The 17635-nt window shown below is 36.2% G+C and overlaps 1 protein-coding gene across 9 annotated transcripts in view; it reads right to left on the bottom strand.

Moving 5' to 3' along the window:
• LOC106177175 (serine/threonine-protein kinase mig-15) overlaps positions 1-17635 on the bottom strand; it is a 58606-nt gene that overhangs the window by 5510 nt on the left and 35461 nt on the right. For 5 of the 9 annotated variants that reach the window (XM_086997873.1, XM_086997870.1, XM_086997869.1 and 2 more), the window contains 9 exons: positions 7764-7893; positions 7428-7558; positions 4473-4514; positions 3010-3244; positions 2008-2073; positions 1474-1619; positions 912-990; positions 585-685; positions 43-192 (listed from right to left, as the gene is read on the bottom strand). In XM_086997873.1, the coding sequence (XP_086853999.1) occupies positions 43-192; positions 585-685; positions 912-990; positions 1474-1619; positions 2008-2073; positions 3010-3244; positions 4473-4514; positions 7428-7558; positions 7764-7893 (1080 nt within the window). The remainder of the gene's footprint in view (positions 1-42; positions 193-584; positions 686-911; positions 991-1473; positions 1620-2007; positions 2074-3009; positions 3245-4472; positions 4515-7427; positions 7559-7763; positions 7894-17635) is intronic. The other 4 variants (XM_086997872.1, XM_086997868.1, XM_086997874.1 and 1 more) reach the window with 4 other exon arrangements.

A 17635-nucleotide genomic window follows, 5' to 3' on the forward strand; every position in this document is an offset into this window, starting at 1 on the left:
CATTATAAAACATGAACTACAGAAAATAGTCGTTCCACTCACCATGGAAGGAATGTACAGATCAAATACAGTCGATGTATCTAGATCTATGGCATGAAAGCCTCGATGTGACCCATAGATGACCTTTAACCTTTGACCTTCTTCTACTGTGAGATCTACAATCACCGGCTTGTCTGCCAGGTCTCCAAAAGACTGGAATACAAAGACAAAACAGATAAATAAAAGGGAATTGAGTGTAAAATGAAAAGAGTTCAAGTTTTAGGTCTGTTATCCACTACAAATAAGAGCAACCTGCTTTACAATATGTCTTTTCTTTAAGAACCTGCCCAATAGCCATACCCTAGAGAGTAAACTGTCATAACCACAGGTGAAGATTTTATGCTATAAATGTTTTTCATTCACAATTACTTGTAGCTGTATGCAGTTTGATTTCTATTTCAAAGATCTCTGATATTTGCACTGTATGAATATTTGAAGTACTGAAACAGAACATGTGTATACCAATGGTCCTTGGCGTTAACTTTTTCAGTACAACTATGGCTGGTTCTGATGTTAAGATTTATCTACATGTCTGCAATGTTTACCTTAAATGCCATGAACTTGTGGTAAGGTTTAGGGGCCCACGCGTATATTTCCACACTGTGTTGCAAGGCTATCACCAAAAACTTGATGCGTTCATATTTTACTGAAAGAGAAAATAGAAAAGTCCATAGCAAATGCTTTTTTAAGAAAACTTTTTAGGCATCACAATAATAGCATGGTAAGCACAAAATGGCTTAACTTGAATGTAAAATATACTGTATACATATATATCAAATTCATATACATTTTCAATAACTTGATATAAACCAGCATTTATTGCCACAAAATACTGAATTGTTTTTATTTCACTAATTTTGTTCATTTCTTACCAATTTTAAAATGCACTGCTCCGTCCAACTCCCCGACATTCGTCCAACCATTTCTCTTCTCTGTCTGCAATGAAGAGACCTACGCTAATAAGTCATAAGTAAGCCATTGCATCAGGTGAGATTGTGACAACACAATCCTCGTCTCACCCAGCAAGAACATCCGAATTTTTGTATGCATGTTACATATTAGGGCTGAGTCATAAAAAAAGTCTGGGCTTAAGTAAGACTGCTAAGTGGACTAGATTCAGAGAATTAAGGGATATTTAGTTTAAGAGCATTTTGGAAGTGCTGTATCTGTATAACAATAAGTTAAGCTGATGTACCTTAATAGAAGTTTATGTTACCTTTCTGGTAAAATATCATTCTCAAATCAAATGCAATTTATATTTTTTTAATTCTTAGTGAAAAACAATACAGTCACTTAAAATTCTAAGCAGATTGAATTCTTGATTGAAACAGAGATATGTTTTGAAAATGACCCAGTCTTCATTAAATTCATCACTTCAGATTCCATTCTATAATTGTGTTTAGTGAGACAGTCACAACACAATCTTCAACTTACCCCATCTGACTTCAATATCTTCGTCTTTAACCAAGACAGGTAATAAACTCGGAGACGATTCTTTTTGCCAGATATTGTGACTAGAATGTTCTGCCCTTCTAAAACTTCCATCTGGGAGAAACGCCTCCGAGAAATCAGCTGGTATACTAAGAGTAAAGGAAATGAAATGAAAGTTAACATCTGGAATCATGAGAATACGTATGTACCGATTAGTGTCCTATGACTTAAACCAACCACATCTTAAATGCACTATGGATATCAGGCCCGTAGCCAACAATTTCAAAAGTGGACCTTTTCCCATAAAAACTTCATGTACCTAGATCAAATTTTACCCACAGTGGACCTTTTTCCAGCAAAAGGGCGGTTCTTTCGAACCCCCCGAACCCCCCCTGGCTACAGGCCTGGATATGATCTTTTTATGTTTGTGGAAATGGAAAGATTACAACTGGCATTGAGGAGAAACATACTGAAAATGTTTATCAAAATATGCCTTACTGGAATACTTTAGGTAGTATCCATATGAAATATACCTACCTTTCCCTTGACCACTTCTGTCTAACAGCATAAGGCCATTTTCTGTGCCTATCAGTAAATTCACCCCTGCAATAAGTTCAGATATATATTACGATTTCATTACAAGATGTCTCCACGCCAGTCAGATTGTTATCTTTGGCTCTATTCCCATAGATTTTAGATCGATCTATCCCCGCGGGGAGTCTCACTAGATTACTTCAGATAATCCGACTTAAATGTCCGTCCCGCCTACTACAAGCTGCAAGGAGGTAATTAACTTTCGTGTCCGCCCGGCTGACAGCTATTTAGCGTGAACCCCCAGGGAGTTAGGTAGATCTAAAGTAGGTCGATCTAATCTATGGAAATGGGGTGTTTGTGTCAGCATGGTGTATGTGATGTATAGGAGTGTGGAGCATGAGAAGTTGTCAAATAGGCTTGGGTGGCAAGTGATGTATCTGACTTAATTTATCATACTGGAGTGGGGTTCAAGAGAAGAAAACAGATCATGCAGCTCACTTCTGTGTGTGTGTGTGTGTTTGAGGGTGAGACAGACCATGCCTATCTCTTTTTTGTTTTCAACACCTTCCATGGTATAATATGTATATATATATATTTTCAACATTATATCTTAGTTGTGTATATATTTATTTACTAAGCCATAAAGGTCATGGGGAAGACAAGTTGTTACTTACCACTTTATTTCCTTTATTTAAATAAAAATTGTGATCATAATCACATAAAATATTACTGTAATAATACTTTGTCCTTCACAGATTTATTTTGTTATCTATGAAATTTTATTCCTTTTCTGAACCACTAAGTATTAGAACATTAGCACCTCATTACCAATGAACTAATTTGAAATAAGTTTATTTAAAAATATGCTTTTTTTACATTATGCAAATTATCCTGTAATATTCTTCCTTCATTTTATGACTCATTTCAAAAAGATTCCTTTTAACCAAGAACACATGCATAAACAACAAAAGTGTACCTACTACCTAAAACAAAATGTCTACCTACCCCATAATGCAGCACACAAGATGTCCGAACTGAATCTCTTCTTGTACTTCCTGATCTCTGGCGTATCACTGGTGATGTCTACAGTTGTTGGGGTCACATTCACATTGACGCTGGAACCTCTCCTAGGGGGCGTTAAGGTGGACGTCTGGGAGGACGAGCCAGCTCCAAAGCCAAATGCGGTAAACGAGCGGCCCTGTCGGTTAAGAGGAGGGGGTTTACTGACTGCTTGACGGTACTGGAAAAAGACCATACCGAGGATAGACAGAAAAGTGCCACGACCCTGACACACCCACAATGCAACAGAGAGACACGAAATACATCGCAGAACAGACAACAGTGACTCGCTGATTGGGCGCTGTATTGAATATGTGAATAGACTGGAAAAGGGGCATGCCATTTCCAACTGGATTAAACCATGCTGTTACTTGAATTTACAGGACATGCATGAAGCACACAAAGCCACGTACATGGCAATGTTATAGAATAGACAATGAACCAATGAAGACGCCATCAAATGACAAGAGAGATAAACAAAAGGCAGAAACACAAGGCCAACTGAAGAAAGCATTGTAAAACATCAAAGAAAATACAAGTACAGTTTGAAAAAGAACTGCAGAAATAGGTGTCAGGGTTAAACCAGAAAGAAGAGAGCAAAACTCGTATGGATCAACAAGAAAGAAAACAGATATAGAAACGGTGTAAGCCAAATAATACTGCCTCATGCAATTAATCATGCAAATGTCAAACATGCAAATAATATAGAATTAACTCAAATTTTAACTTGTGAAGCAAGTAAAAGAATATCCTCCATTACTGGGGCAGTGCTCATCATCTATTGTGTGTGCATTTTACTGAACATTTGATTAATCATTTTAAAGTTGAAAAAATTAATATAATGCATGGCACACATCAATGGCAAAAGCCCTATGCTTATAAGAAAATGGTTCATTTTTCAGAATCAAACAATATCCAAATTTATTGCCATAAATACTTATGATTTACCAAGCAAATAAAATTTAATTCAACAATTTCAAATTTCCAAAATTTAATTTTTGAATACTTTTAGTTGGTTATATTTAATATTTTTTTTCATATTTGAACATGGCACACGGGTAGACTTCAGGCTGATGATAACATCAATTATATTTTAATCTATTAAATACTATCAAATATATAAACCACTTCCTTGCCTTGTCAAGGCATCAACATAAAAAAATGAATTTCAAAAGAAAATTGTCCAACTGTTTGTCAATCAAATGCAACATTTTTGCTTTATCATTCAATAACATATGGCTTTGTATGCTTGAGATCTTTAAAATTGTGAGGTCCAGTTTTAGTCAGTGAGTTAGTTAATAGGCAGTGCATGAGTGTCCCTTAGAACAAGAAGCAAGAAGTGCTCCGAATAGAGTTAATATTAACAAGAAGCTTCAGCGTGGCCAAAAAGGCCAATCTCGTGCATGTACCTTGGCTTTGAAGGTGATTTTGACATTAATATCCTCATCATCCTACAGAGAGAGAGAGAACAGACACCAGAGTCAGAGAGAACATTATAATACACTGCAACTGTTTCATTGGATGGCCCATGGATGGTTGTACTGGGGGGGGGGAGGGGGGGCAGTTAATCTTGGTTACAAGAAGGGGTCAGCGGGTAGGAGAGGGCTGGTATTGTCTGATTTGGTCTTCGAAAATCAATTACACTCCTCTGATAAACAGATTTACATCCCAGGGTCTCAATTTTATATTCCTGGGCCTCAATTCACACCTCAAGGTCTTGATTTACAATTGAGGTCTCAATTCAAATTTCAGGGTCTCAATTCACATCCTAGGTCCCAAATTCACATCCCAGGGTCTCAATTCACATCCTAGGATCTCAATTTATATCTCCCATCCCAATTCATGTCTCAGGGTCACAATTCACATACTTGGCCCAGAATTCACATTCCAGGGTCTCAATTCACAACCTAGGGCCTTAATTCACATCCTTGGACCTCAATTCATATGATAGCATCTCGATTGACCTGTCAGTGCACGTCATACCCCACCATGGGCCTTTGTTTAAATAAAACAACTACCATCACATGCATGAAAAAGAATCCGTCTATAGAGATACAAGAGATGAAGAGGAAAGTAAAAGAGGAGAAAAAAGATCCCATCACAAAGAGGCAAATTATCATCAAATAATAATAAATATCGGTACATTGCCAATTTCAATTTAAAATTGCTTAAACAATGACAAAAATAGAATAAATAGCACACTATAACCAATTACCAAATGAAGTATTTTTAACAAAAATTATTGTTACATTGATCAATGTATCTTACTTTGTTAAAAATATTTACAAAAACTGTGACACATATAAATGATTCATCAATCAAAACATGCAACACTATGAGCGAGATCTGACCCACGTCATCAGAATGGTTCATAAATAAAATATTTCAAACATGACTTATTAAAGATCTAAAGGCTCTCTTTAAAATTTTAATTTCTGACGATTGCAACCACAAAACGAGTTTCTAACCTATAAATCAACTAGTTTAAACAATATTTTCTTTTTTTTTTCATTTGAATCTGGAAGTAAACCATGTGAAAAATGTTGAGTGAAAAGTAGAATGCCAAAATGGATGAACTGGAAAATTAAAAAGAAAGCCTTTTGCATTGCACCCTTACAATTATAAATATTTGATAGAAATCTGTGACAGCCATATCTGATATTCAAATGCGTAAAACGAGTGTTACCCTTTTATAGCGATAAAAAATTTTTGGAAATTCCAACGATTTTCCCTTTCAAGCCAAGACATACCCTATCTAACACCTTTTTTTTTTGGATAATTTCTGATTTTTACCATAATGCGTGAAATTCACCAATATACATCTACTTTATAAGAGTGGTTTAAAGTTGAGTAACTTGAAACTCAAAACCAGTTTATAGATAATAATTTTGTCTGTGGTTTTGTATATGGAGCACCTTGACGATTAAGGTAAAAGTATTGGAATTTCTAGGACAAGTAATTTTTGCTATATAAAGGTCTAACACTCATTACGCAACTTCAAGCTAACCCACTTCAACATCGATACTATCTGAGAATATATCATAGCACAGGCTTGAAAAAAATATATACATACACCTATAAGCATCTAAAAGCTACATAATACTAAACTGAGACCAGTGTTTGTGAACAGCATTTTCAGTTTAGATGACACAGTAGTACAAATGTACGACTTTTGAGTCACTTATATGCAAACAGAACTTTTTTCAGAAGCTGCTCAGCACACATATAAATATTTCATTTGATAAAACTGTTTCATTGGATCTGTAAAAACTTGCAATTACATTGAACTGCAGCAATTTGTTCAGCAAAACTTCAACTTTTTCATAGCAACAATTCATAAATAAATCATGTTAATAATAACGGATTTCAGCTCAATTGCAAACACTGGTAATTAAACTTGAGAAACAGTGGGAAACTTACCGCCAAGCACCTCCCACACTCAAGTGAGCAATGAAGAAATAGAGAGGCAGTCAAGAAAAGTGCAACATTCTCACATGTTCATGTGCATGCATGTGCATGCACGTAGTGGTGCTGCAGGTGGGTTAAATTTCATAGGGCAGAAATGCGTAAAAAATTTTGTTGAAATTGAATTTTTGGTCCACAAACTGAATTTGGCATTATCAATTGCACATTATAAATTTTTCATTTTGGTTTTGGTATGGTATTTTTTGTTTGCTGTCAGTTTGTTATTCAATTTCCATAAAAAATCATAACATGTGCTGAAGTATCGAGGCAATGCCCAAAGAGTCAATCCCAAGGGCACAAACACGTATTGGAATTCAATAATTGCAATTAAAGGCGTTTTTGACATAACTGGATCAGACACATTGCCTCTGCGTCATCCATAATTCTACAACTGTCTCGAAAGCAACACAGTTTTCCTTTTAGACGACAAGACTGGTGAACCGCTGGGGAAACGTGCTGAGAAAGAAGAACAAGCTGGTGCTAAAGATGGTTACTAATGCCTCAAGTGTCTATGCCTTTGCAGAATATGTTGTGAGATGAAGAAGCTTGTCTTTCAACCTATTTTTTTGTTTTAAACAAAGCAAGTGAACTGATGGAGAAAAAGTCTGTGCAGACAAACAAAATCAAGAATGGCCATGTAGATATTTCTTAAGTAAAAATCTTCTACATCTAAGATGCATGTTCACCTATCAGTTGAATGTGATGTTTCAAAGGAAAAGCATTTTCATATCTGAATCAAGAAATACTCGTTTTGATGACCTACACGATCTTTTCTCATTGGGCCATTTCTTTTTCTGACACAGACTTCCTGTCCATCAACCCCCTTCTATCACATGACCCTGCCATGACCCCACTGAACCACATGACCTGTCACATGACCTGTCACATGACCTACTCACCTCCTCTGAGACTGTCTTATCCTGTGGTCTCTGAGGAGCTGATCCTCCCCTTTCTCTGGTGTTCCCTGGCTGCTGGGGAAGAAGATCTGGCAGAACGTTACTGCTGTTAGCACGGGCTTGCTCTGGGGTGCCTGGAATCACAGGAAAGTTTACTAAAATTCTCAGAAGTGATATTCTTAATAGAATGATTCAGATATTTAGTCATGGAATAGTTTAGTTTTAAACCAGTATATACATGGGTCTTAAACCATTTTAGTATATAGAAAGGAAGGACAGCATGTTGTTTTTTGAATAAAAATTGTAGCAGCTGATTCCATTGCCATAGCCTCAACTCACCCAAGTTACCAGGAGACGACTGATTTGATTGGTTAGATTCTGTCCTCTTTACGTCATTGTGTTGTTTAGATGCAGCTCGTTGCTGGTGCTGTCTTTGGCGTTCTTCAACCAATCTTGTGTCTGACTGATTCTAGAACAAAGGAAGATTTCTAAAATTCAGTGTTATTCCAAGAATTTCGTACCTAACGAGTCAGTAAAAAGGTCGATTTTCCAATAAAAACAATTCATCTTTTCTCTAGAAAGCAGGATATATTGCACGCAAGTGTGGGGAAATTCTGAAAAGAGGAAATAAACTGGAAATGAGAATGACAGTTCATCAATACTGGCAATGATGTATTTCTCTATTATGACCAGGCCCTAAGTGAGTTTTCATTAGGAAGACGAAGACCCCAATTTATCTTTATATTTATAACCCAATTCATCAATGTGGACAAAACGTACTATTCCCTATGGTAGAAGACACACAGTATAACAGGAATGCTGCTTTTGAAAACATCACAGTAGCAAGAAAAATGTTTGATTCAACAACAGTTGTGTACTATAGGAGTGAATACTATGAACAGTCTAGCGTTATTGAGATATTATTATCATTAATAATAACTACATGCTGCTTTCTTTTTCTAAAAGCTATGCCCATTTATCATCATGATTAAGGTTAACATTAATTTACATGCCTCTTTGTATTCTCATATTTTAATCAACAAGATGGCAATCAATAAATAACTGTGTCAAAATGCTGCTTCATTCAATGCTTCCAATGTTCATGTCATTCAACTGCTATTATTTTTTTCATTTTTTCTTCTTCCCTTTATATATATTCAGAGGAGACTGTTTATATCAACCTTCTATACCAAATGTTCTTTTGGCTTTACTAACTTTCATTTTTTTCCCATACTCATACTATATATCCCCTGATACAGCCTTGTAAATATTAGAGTGACTAACTTAAACATTCCCCCATGCTGTGACATGCTTAATCCTACCTAATATTAACAAGGAACATTGCCTTTGTCTTCTATTGTTTCATTCCATTATAATCACTTATCCAAGCCTTATTATTTCAATTCCAACTTAATTGAGTGTAATTGTTTGAACAGGTAAGATTGCTTTTGTGCTGTGAACTAACCGACATTATCATTCAATCAACACCTTTGATGAGTCTGTTGTTGATTGGTAGCATTTTGCTCGAGAAAAAACTTTCGAGACAAAAATTCATATGCTACTGGTTGAAATGATCAAGCACATAAAATAACTCAATGGATTTCAGTAATTAAAAGGGCAATAAAAAGTGTGAGAATTCTACACTGAAACAGCCAAATTGATGTTATTATACCTTCAAACTGATCAGCAAGGGAATATAACTTCTACTCCCCTCCCCCTAGATCATTATTGATATCAGCCTGGTTTTTAATTGTTAAAGTTAGTACAGACTATAGTTCAGATAATGTCCATTAAGGTGTCCCTTTGTCTACTTGTATTTCAATCAATTCCAGTTATTCTCACAGAAATCACTTTCCCAAGCTCCCCCATGTCTCACTATGTAAATATTATCCCTGGTCAATTACATGACGTCTTAAAGCAAACACATTATTCTAACCCTATTCACACCAAGATGAAGAAGTCTGGACGTATTAAAAATCACAGTAGATATGGCCCTGGTTGGTAAAATGTGAGAAGATAAAGGGAAAATAAAAATTAAATTTGTAACTTATTAACTAGTTTGGCTGTGCCACAGATAATAATAAATTGGAGATTCCAAAGCCCTGAAAATGACTCAAGTTCACTTCAGATAATACCATCTTGTGGAGTAAAAAGTCTTCATTATGTGTGGGTAATTATAGTAAGTCATATATATATTAAGTCAAAATGGACTCGATCAATCAAGAACCAGTGTGAACCTTACCACACACCCAAGAGGCTCTGCGGTAGCTGCTATTGAACATTAGTCAATACAGTTGTATTCATTTATATTCACTTAGTTGAACATCTGTTCATTTTGGGCTTCTATTACCCTGTAATGTGCAGTCAAGCTGTGTCTTGAACTGCGGGGTGAAATAAGATTGGTTTGATTTCTTCATTATGTCATGCACTTTCTACAGCCGCATTCAGATCAGTTTTAGATTGGTTTGATTTTTTCATTATGTTGTGCACTTTATATAGCCGCGTTCAGATCGGTTTTAGATTGGTTTGATTTCTTCATTATATCAGACACTTTCTACAGCTGTGTTCAGATCAGGTATAAGTAAAAGATTAAACCTGCCTAGATTTGAAATCTTGCAAAACATCCTCCTGATTTCAATATTAACACACATAACATAATAACAAGGCATTAATTCTAAATCCCCATGTATTACAAGGGTATTATCTTATTGATCACTGCATAAGATCAAGACCAACTCTTAATCTTTTGTTTCACAAAGACGGTTACAAACTTTAATTACGTGGATTTTGGAGCATACCCAGACAGCCTCAGTAATCTGGCCCACGTCTGGCCCAGATCTGGCAACGTCTGGCAATATCTGGGCCAGATTTTGCCAGACACTTGCCAGATCTGGGCCAAGTCTGGCAAAGTCTGGCATTTATGCCACATTTTGCCAGACACTTGCCAGATCTGGGCCAAGTCTGGCAAAGTCTGGCATTTATGCCACATTTTGCCAGATGCTGCCCAGACTTGGGCCAGATATGGTACTTTCATTTTCAATTAATATTTTCCATTTATTTATTTTTTATTGACCAGTGAGCTGAATGCATTGAACTGACGTCATTTGATAAATTTTGATTTAATTTATCTCTCTCTCTTTTCTTCAAAGTCCCCTCATAAGTGTGCTATTTGTTTAATTTGACTTGACATTTGAATGAATTCACTGTTCTAAAACTTTTTTGAACTACTCGTTCCGCTGTTGTAAGATTCCGCTTTTTATGCTAAGCCGATCAAGGACCCGGATGTAGCGTTTCTTAGAGTTATGGATATGAAAAAAGCACAAGCGTATCAAACTGATACAATTTGTTGAGTGATTTGATTCGTGATGCGATTTATTTCGAAGGCATCAACACTGGCGACGAGGATTAACACTAGTGCAAAACTGTGAGCCAACTTTCTTTGAAAAAATGGAGGAAAAATGTGAAATTACGAAATTCGAACCGTACAGAAGTCCGGAGACATTAGGGTCACGCTCGACGCGATGGCTAGACAGTTTTAAACTCTTCGCTGACGGAAAAGATTGATCTTTTCAAAACCAACGGACGGCATGAATAATGAACAAAAATAGAAAATTAAAAATACATGTCAGAGGAGACGCGCGCTTATGTTGTATTCAGCAGGGACAGGTGTACAAGATATTTTCAGGACTCTCCCAAACACGGGTTAGAAACATGAATATACATTAGACAGTTAACGCTTTGAATGAAATTGGAACACCAGAAACTGTGAGTATGATGAAACCGAAGTCATTTTACAAACCAAGCCAGTCTAAACATTACGAGTTTAGACATGAAAAACGAAGTAGAAACTCCCTGACTGAGAAAACATGGAACGTTGGATCACTTTGCAAAAGTCTGCAAAACTGAAACTATTATTCATGTAAATGACAGCTTTGAACATGATAATCCAGGAGTGCATATACATTTGGTGTGGGAACCAATGCAATATACACAGAAGACATGGAGGAAATAGAGGCGGTGTTAATCTCAGTGTATTACCAGATTCAGGTGCATATTGTAATATCATTGATGAAAATACATGGAGAATGCTGAAATCCAAGAAAAATAAATGTGGCTCTTGTGGAGGACTAGAAAACAAACAGTATTATTCATACACGTCTGAGAAACCTTTAAAAGTGAAGGGAACATTTGAATGTGACGTAAAGGAAGAGACCAGTAGTAGTGAAAGGACATGGGATTTGATATGAGTTGATAAGTTTTGAGAATTTTCAGTGTGGTTTAAGGAATAAAAGTTGGAGTTCATATGCTATTCTGCAAATGTTTGAAAGGACATTTTAAAGACTGAACTGTCAATAAACATGTTTTGAAAGGACCGTTTCTCTCCAAGAAAGGAAGGGATGTTGTGTTTTGACTTGACATTTGAATGAACTGTTGTTAACTTGGTAGAGCTACTTGTTCCATATTGTTGATTCCTTTAATAATTATAAGCTTGTCAAGATGTATCATTTCTTAGTGTTATGGATTTGAAAAAAGCGCAAACATTGCAAACTGGTTCAATTCATTGAGTGATTTGATTCATGATGTGATTTAATTCAAAAGCATTGATATTGGGGTTTGTTTTTGTGCACATGTAATTCTCTTTTAATTGTACATCTATATCTGTGCTGGAGTATACATATTTTTTTTTTCAGAATTTACATGTATGTACAGTACTGTAGCCAGCATGCAAGTTGAATTGAAACAGTTACTGCATGGTTATTTATAATTTTGTTATAACTCACCATCATCTAAAAAAACAATGTTTTTTCATTCATTATTCAAGATTTATTCATTACAAAACTATATTCATTAGTGATTATTATTATTAATGATATGTTTGAATTAGTTTAAAAATGACAATGTGTGCAAAAATATTTCCCCCTCAAACCCCTCCCCCATGTACATGCATGATTAATTACAATTTTTGTAATTTGTGTTAATTCAGATTCGATGAGCAGCTTTGTGTTGAAAAAAAAATTGTTGTTATAACTGTTTTCTTTACATGTATGTAAGTGACATTTCCTCCTGTTAAGTGTCTGTATATTTGCCTTTTTGCAGTGTAGTTTTTTTTTTTTTTCAAATATACATTGTTTTGTACAAAAAGACAAGGAGTGACCCTTAATTTGTTACATGTTAGTTGCCAGCAAGGTTATATAATGAGTAATAATTTTGTTTAGGGTTTTAGCACAGAATAAATACTTGAATCTTGAATCTTGTATGTCTTTTTTTTATAGTAATCTTATTGAATAATTAAAAATAATTAAAAAAAAAAGAAAAAAAAAACATTCTGGGCCATATGTGGTCCATGTCTGGCCCTAATCTGGCCCATTTGAATATGATCTGGCCCACATCTGGCCCACATCTGGCATGCCATACATTTGCCAGATATTGCCAGATCTGGGCCGACATCTGGCCATATGAGCAAATGTGGACTGGGCCAGATGTGGCAATGTCTGGGCCAGATCTGGCCCAAACATTGCTACATCTGGCCCACATGTGGCAAGCCATACGTGGGCCATACCTTTTGCCAGACATTGCCAGACGTTGCCAGATCTGGGCCAGACGTGGGCCAGATCACTGAGGCTGTCTGGGTAGTAAAGATGGAGGAAGGCATTTAATGTCACACATGATTGGAAAAACACAAATCTAAGATGTGTCATGCAGTAAATAATAGAGAGTCACAAAACATTTCTGCTTTTGCTACTATACAAATAGAACGGTAGCACTAACATATTGACTGGTGATCTGATATGATAAATACGGGCATATCTGGCTCATAAAAGGAAATTCAAACTTCTGAATCAATTTCAATCACAGATACTGTGAACAAAGACCAGCATTAGACTGAAATCACAACAGAGAACATCTGCAACTGGGTGCGGGTATACTGTATGCACAACAGAAGTAATTAAGAGTAGAAAAGACATATTTTAGATTTGTTCGATTTGTATTTCCATAGGGGTAAAGTACATCTCTTCATGACTGGAATTTAACCATCTGCCACCGTCTGAGTGCATTTTGGGCATTAAACTTCAAGTTCGAGTTCAAATCTCAGCATAGCATTATTTTCACCTTACCCCAAAAAATATTTGTCAGTATTTTAACATATAGCCAAATTTATATCCAAATCAAAGTTAACAAAAGAAAAAAAAAAGTGTCTTCAAATTCCCCTGAAGTCTGTGTGTTTCTGTGCACGTGTGCATGTGCGTGTGCATACACCTCCACTTACCTCAACAAGTTCATAATAATAATTATCCCTTATTCTGTAGTAATCAAACATGTCCAGCACTCTCTGACAGCCACAATCAGTGCGCTCTGCTGCCCTCATTTTCTTCCGAATTCCCATGATTGCCATATACACTTATATATGAGCTTGAATGTTTAAATTATACGATTTTGATAGTATTTGATTTATATCCTTAAATTTAACACAATCAAGTACTGAATCATATTTTTTCCTGCTGACCCGGCCTGGTGAATTCAGTCAGTGTAAAAACTGTGTCTACCTGCCAATATATCAAATTAAACGATTCCTGGAATACAGTTTCTTTGAAGATGGCAGCTTACGTCATAGAGGGAAGATGTACTGTCACAAAGGAGAGTTAACTTTCATTTGTGAAAAGCATCAGGCACTGATATCCCCGAAGGACAATTTCCTTGAAATTAAATGCTAATTCAGGGTTAAGACTCCCTTGAAATTTGGTATTATACCAGGTGAGCTTATTTCTTGAATTTATTTTAGTAATGTCTCCTTTGATTTCTTTTGTGGGGAATAAAAAAACACCCTAGTTATTCAGTGATCTTGTCTCAATAACTCAGCTTTTGCCTGACAGTATGCTGGATATAAAATGTTCCCTTCCTTTTTCCAACAGTTTTCTTGGAAGTGGCAAGTAGAAGAAGGACCTTTGAATCTTTTACTGCATTAACAAAATCCAGATGTATCACTTCTCTAGCTCTGTGACAGTTTTCTTTGAGTCATGGTTTCCGTCATATAAAACTTATTTTCCCAAGAGTCTTGTGCTGCTTAGCAATGTTTTTCTCCTCAGTGCGCAGTTAGAAATGGTCAGCACAGCCATTCACCCCTACACAACGCCAGATTACCAAGGGACACAACAAATCACTGAGTAAACCTTTAGCTCATTAGGTTCGTCAAAAAGTCGTGAATTATCCATCGGAGTGTTTTGTCACCTCGCAGTCACAATTCAATAGCTCCCACAGTTCTAAGAGGAATATATTCCCAGAAAAATCTAAATGCCAGCAAATCAAATCCAAGCATATGTCACCTGAAGATCCCACTCTAATATGTTCTGCCTATATTATATTCTGCACTTTCCGTTCTCTGACAGCACACCACTGCCTAATGGGAAGTCTTACCATATAAAAAAAATGATTAAAATTGATGCCGTTTTAACAACTGGTATAAACAGAGAGTGTCACATTGCCATTTTTCTCCCTGACAAAGCTGGCAGAGTGGGGAAAAAGTCCATTAAGCAAAATCCTCATAAATCATACTTAGAACAGATCGAGAGGTGGATCAGATATAAACTCAATATCATTTAATATGCCTTTTTTTTTTTTATCTGTCCAAGTGGTGACTAAAAAAGAAGCAGATTATCTCAAATCCTGTTCAGTATGTAATTTCAAACGACCAACAATGACGATACTATTATTTTTGATAATTCTCCTTTTGAAGCAGTGAAATGAAATGTCTGTTGATTTTTTTTACTTTAAATTATCCACAATTGCCATCATCATATGACAGACACAAAAAGAAACACATCCAAATATCTTCAGTAGGCCTCTTCATGAATAAGGCAGAATTATGAATTGACAGCAGACTTAAAAAATCCTCACAACTTAAGTACCGTGATATATACAAGAGAATCCTTTCATCCACAGTTTCTCACAGCGCCCTTTCTTGTGCCACAAATGAAAGATCGCAGTAGCAATGAGCTTGCAACAGATTTACAATTTTTCTTCAACACTGCTCATATAGAAAACATTAACTCACTGTCTGTTAAAGAATCTCTCCTTGACACTGAGAACACCAATATGAAGATATCAATTAGTTTACAGATGATTACAAAATCATTCAAACATCTGCAGCACTGAGCAGGCGAAATGATCATTAACTCATCTTTCCTTCCACACACTCCCTGTGAGATAGATGACACAATTTTTTCCGCTTATGCAAACGATCTCACAGCTGTTTCACAGCAGACTGCCTCCGGATAATACAAAGCCAGAGATAAATGTCCAATCATCAAACTCTTGTCTTACCATCCTTTTTTTCCCCTTCACAGTGTGGTTTCAATAACTATAGTATCACTGCAGATGGCACAGGCAGTTTTACATCTGTGAGGAAGTCACAAGTCCAAAGATTGGGTTGATCTTTTCACAAAGTCTGTGGAAAATTTTACATGCATTCCTAATTTTTTTTTTCTTTCAAGTCAGATTTCCTGCTAGGTTACAATTTCCTTCAATATTAATCAAAATCCCAGTTTCGTAGTTTAGCTTTGAACTTATCGTATGAGAGATTTACAGTTTTACCTGCCCAGTGAGATCACTATGTACTCAAAGGATCCTGTCCATTTCACGATTTCCGATTATCTTTAAAGTATCTCTGTTCTTCTGCTAAGACCTCTCTGTTTGTACAGCTTAGCAGTTCTCTGTGTTCTGTTTCTTCTAATGAGATATCTCACTGTCTTCCCATAATACACAAACTTCGGAGTCTGGTAAACAGAAAAATATTATAAACTCTCTTCTGTTTGTGTCTGTTTCTAGTCCATTTTGATGCGTCCTCTTCCTATGGTAGCCAGGGAGTCTGGCTACAAGACTGAAGTTGATAAAATATTCCTTTGTGTAGCGCTTGGTGATAGAGAAATTTCTGTATCTTTCCAAGGCCGCAAGTTTGAACTGAATTATCCAGCTTAACTCCAATTCAATTAGGAGAGCAAACAGCTCTGGGATTACGGCAGCGAGGAGTTATCTGTATTTCTGATCCAGCGCTTTGTTAAGCTTCCTGCAGTCAACTGCTGATAACAATATGCTAACTCTCCACAAAACTCGGGGCTTTTTTTAAACTTAATGGTGTCCTATTTGCATTATCCTGAGGGTTTGTTGCCGGATAACAAAACAGTAAATTATCTCAAGGTTCGTTGTGTTTAATGGCCCAAGATTTGTTTCTGGGCTCTCCGTCCTTTGGAAAACTGCTGATAACAATATGGTTACTCTCTGTAATATTCTCAGTTATCTCATTTAATGAACTCCTCAGTTTTTCAGATCTTATGTAATATCTCTGACGCCAGAATGTTAATCCCTAACAACAATACAGTCTTGTGCAAAGTGGTGTTTCAATAAGTGGAATTTTTGGATATTTTCTGACAAAATTTGGCGGAACTCTCACTCTGTAGTACATCCTTTATATTTATCTTCTCTACTTCCATGTACAATTTTTGGAACACTTTCACACCCAGCAGTGTATTTTTTGTTCTCTTCTGCGATATATCTACTGTAAAGTCGCTGTTTCCAGATCTCAAACTGCTCTGAGATCTGTTATCCTCTGTGAATTTAAATATGACACCAAATCTCCCTCAAAGGTATATCTACATCCAAAAATCCATCGTACTATTTTGTTTTAGCTACATTAAAGCAATTAAAGCAAGTTCTCTTCATCGCTTTGCCTCTTTCTTCACTCCTTCTTCAATATCTCCCCAGTTCAGACAGCAGACCTAAGCCTCTCACTGCCCTAATCAGGAGCCTCCAGCATCCAATACAATAAATTATAATAGAAATTCTATAAATGGAGATGAGAAAACTGAATCATCGTCCCTCCATTAAAATTATTGTTAGATTCAATGGCCGGGTGACACTAATGGAGAACCATTGTCTTACAACCTCGGGGACAAATGTTAGGATTTCCTTTTCACTTTAGCAAATCAATACGTTTGTATTCTGAAGCTTCAGTGTATGCTTGGAGTGTGTTCTCCAGCAATGCTGGGGAAAAAAATGAACGTTTTCTACGCTGAAAGGATATTCCTGACTCCTGCTAATGCTTGTTTTCTTGTACTGCCCTTCAGGTTTATGGATTTTGGAAGTTCTGTTTGTTTGTTTAGTTTTTAACCTTGTGATCTTAGCAGATGGCTGGCACAAAACAACAATACAGACTTCTT

This window comes from Lingula anatina, chromosome 10, assembly GCF_051362555.1.
Source record: "Lingula anatina isolate TDL-2025a chromosome 10, LinAna3.0, whole genome shotgun sequence".
Classification (NCBI taxonomy): domain Eukaryota; kingdom Metazoa; phylum Brachiopoda; class Lingulata; order Lingulida; family Lingulidae; genus Lingula; species Lingula anatina.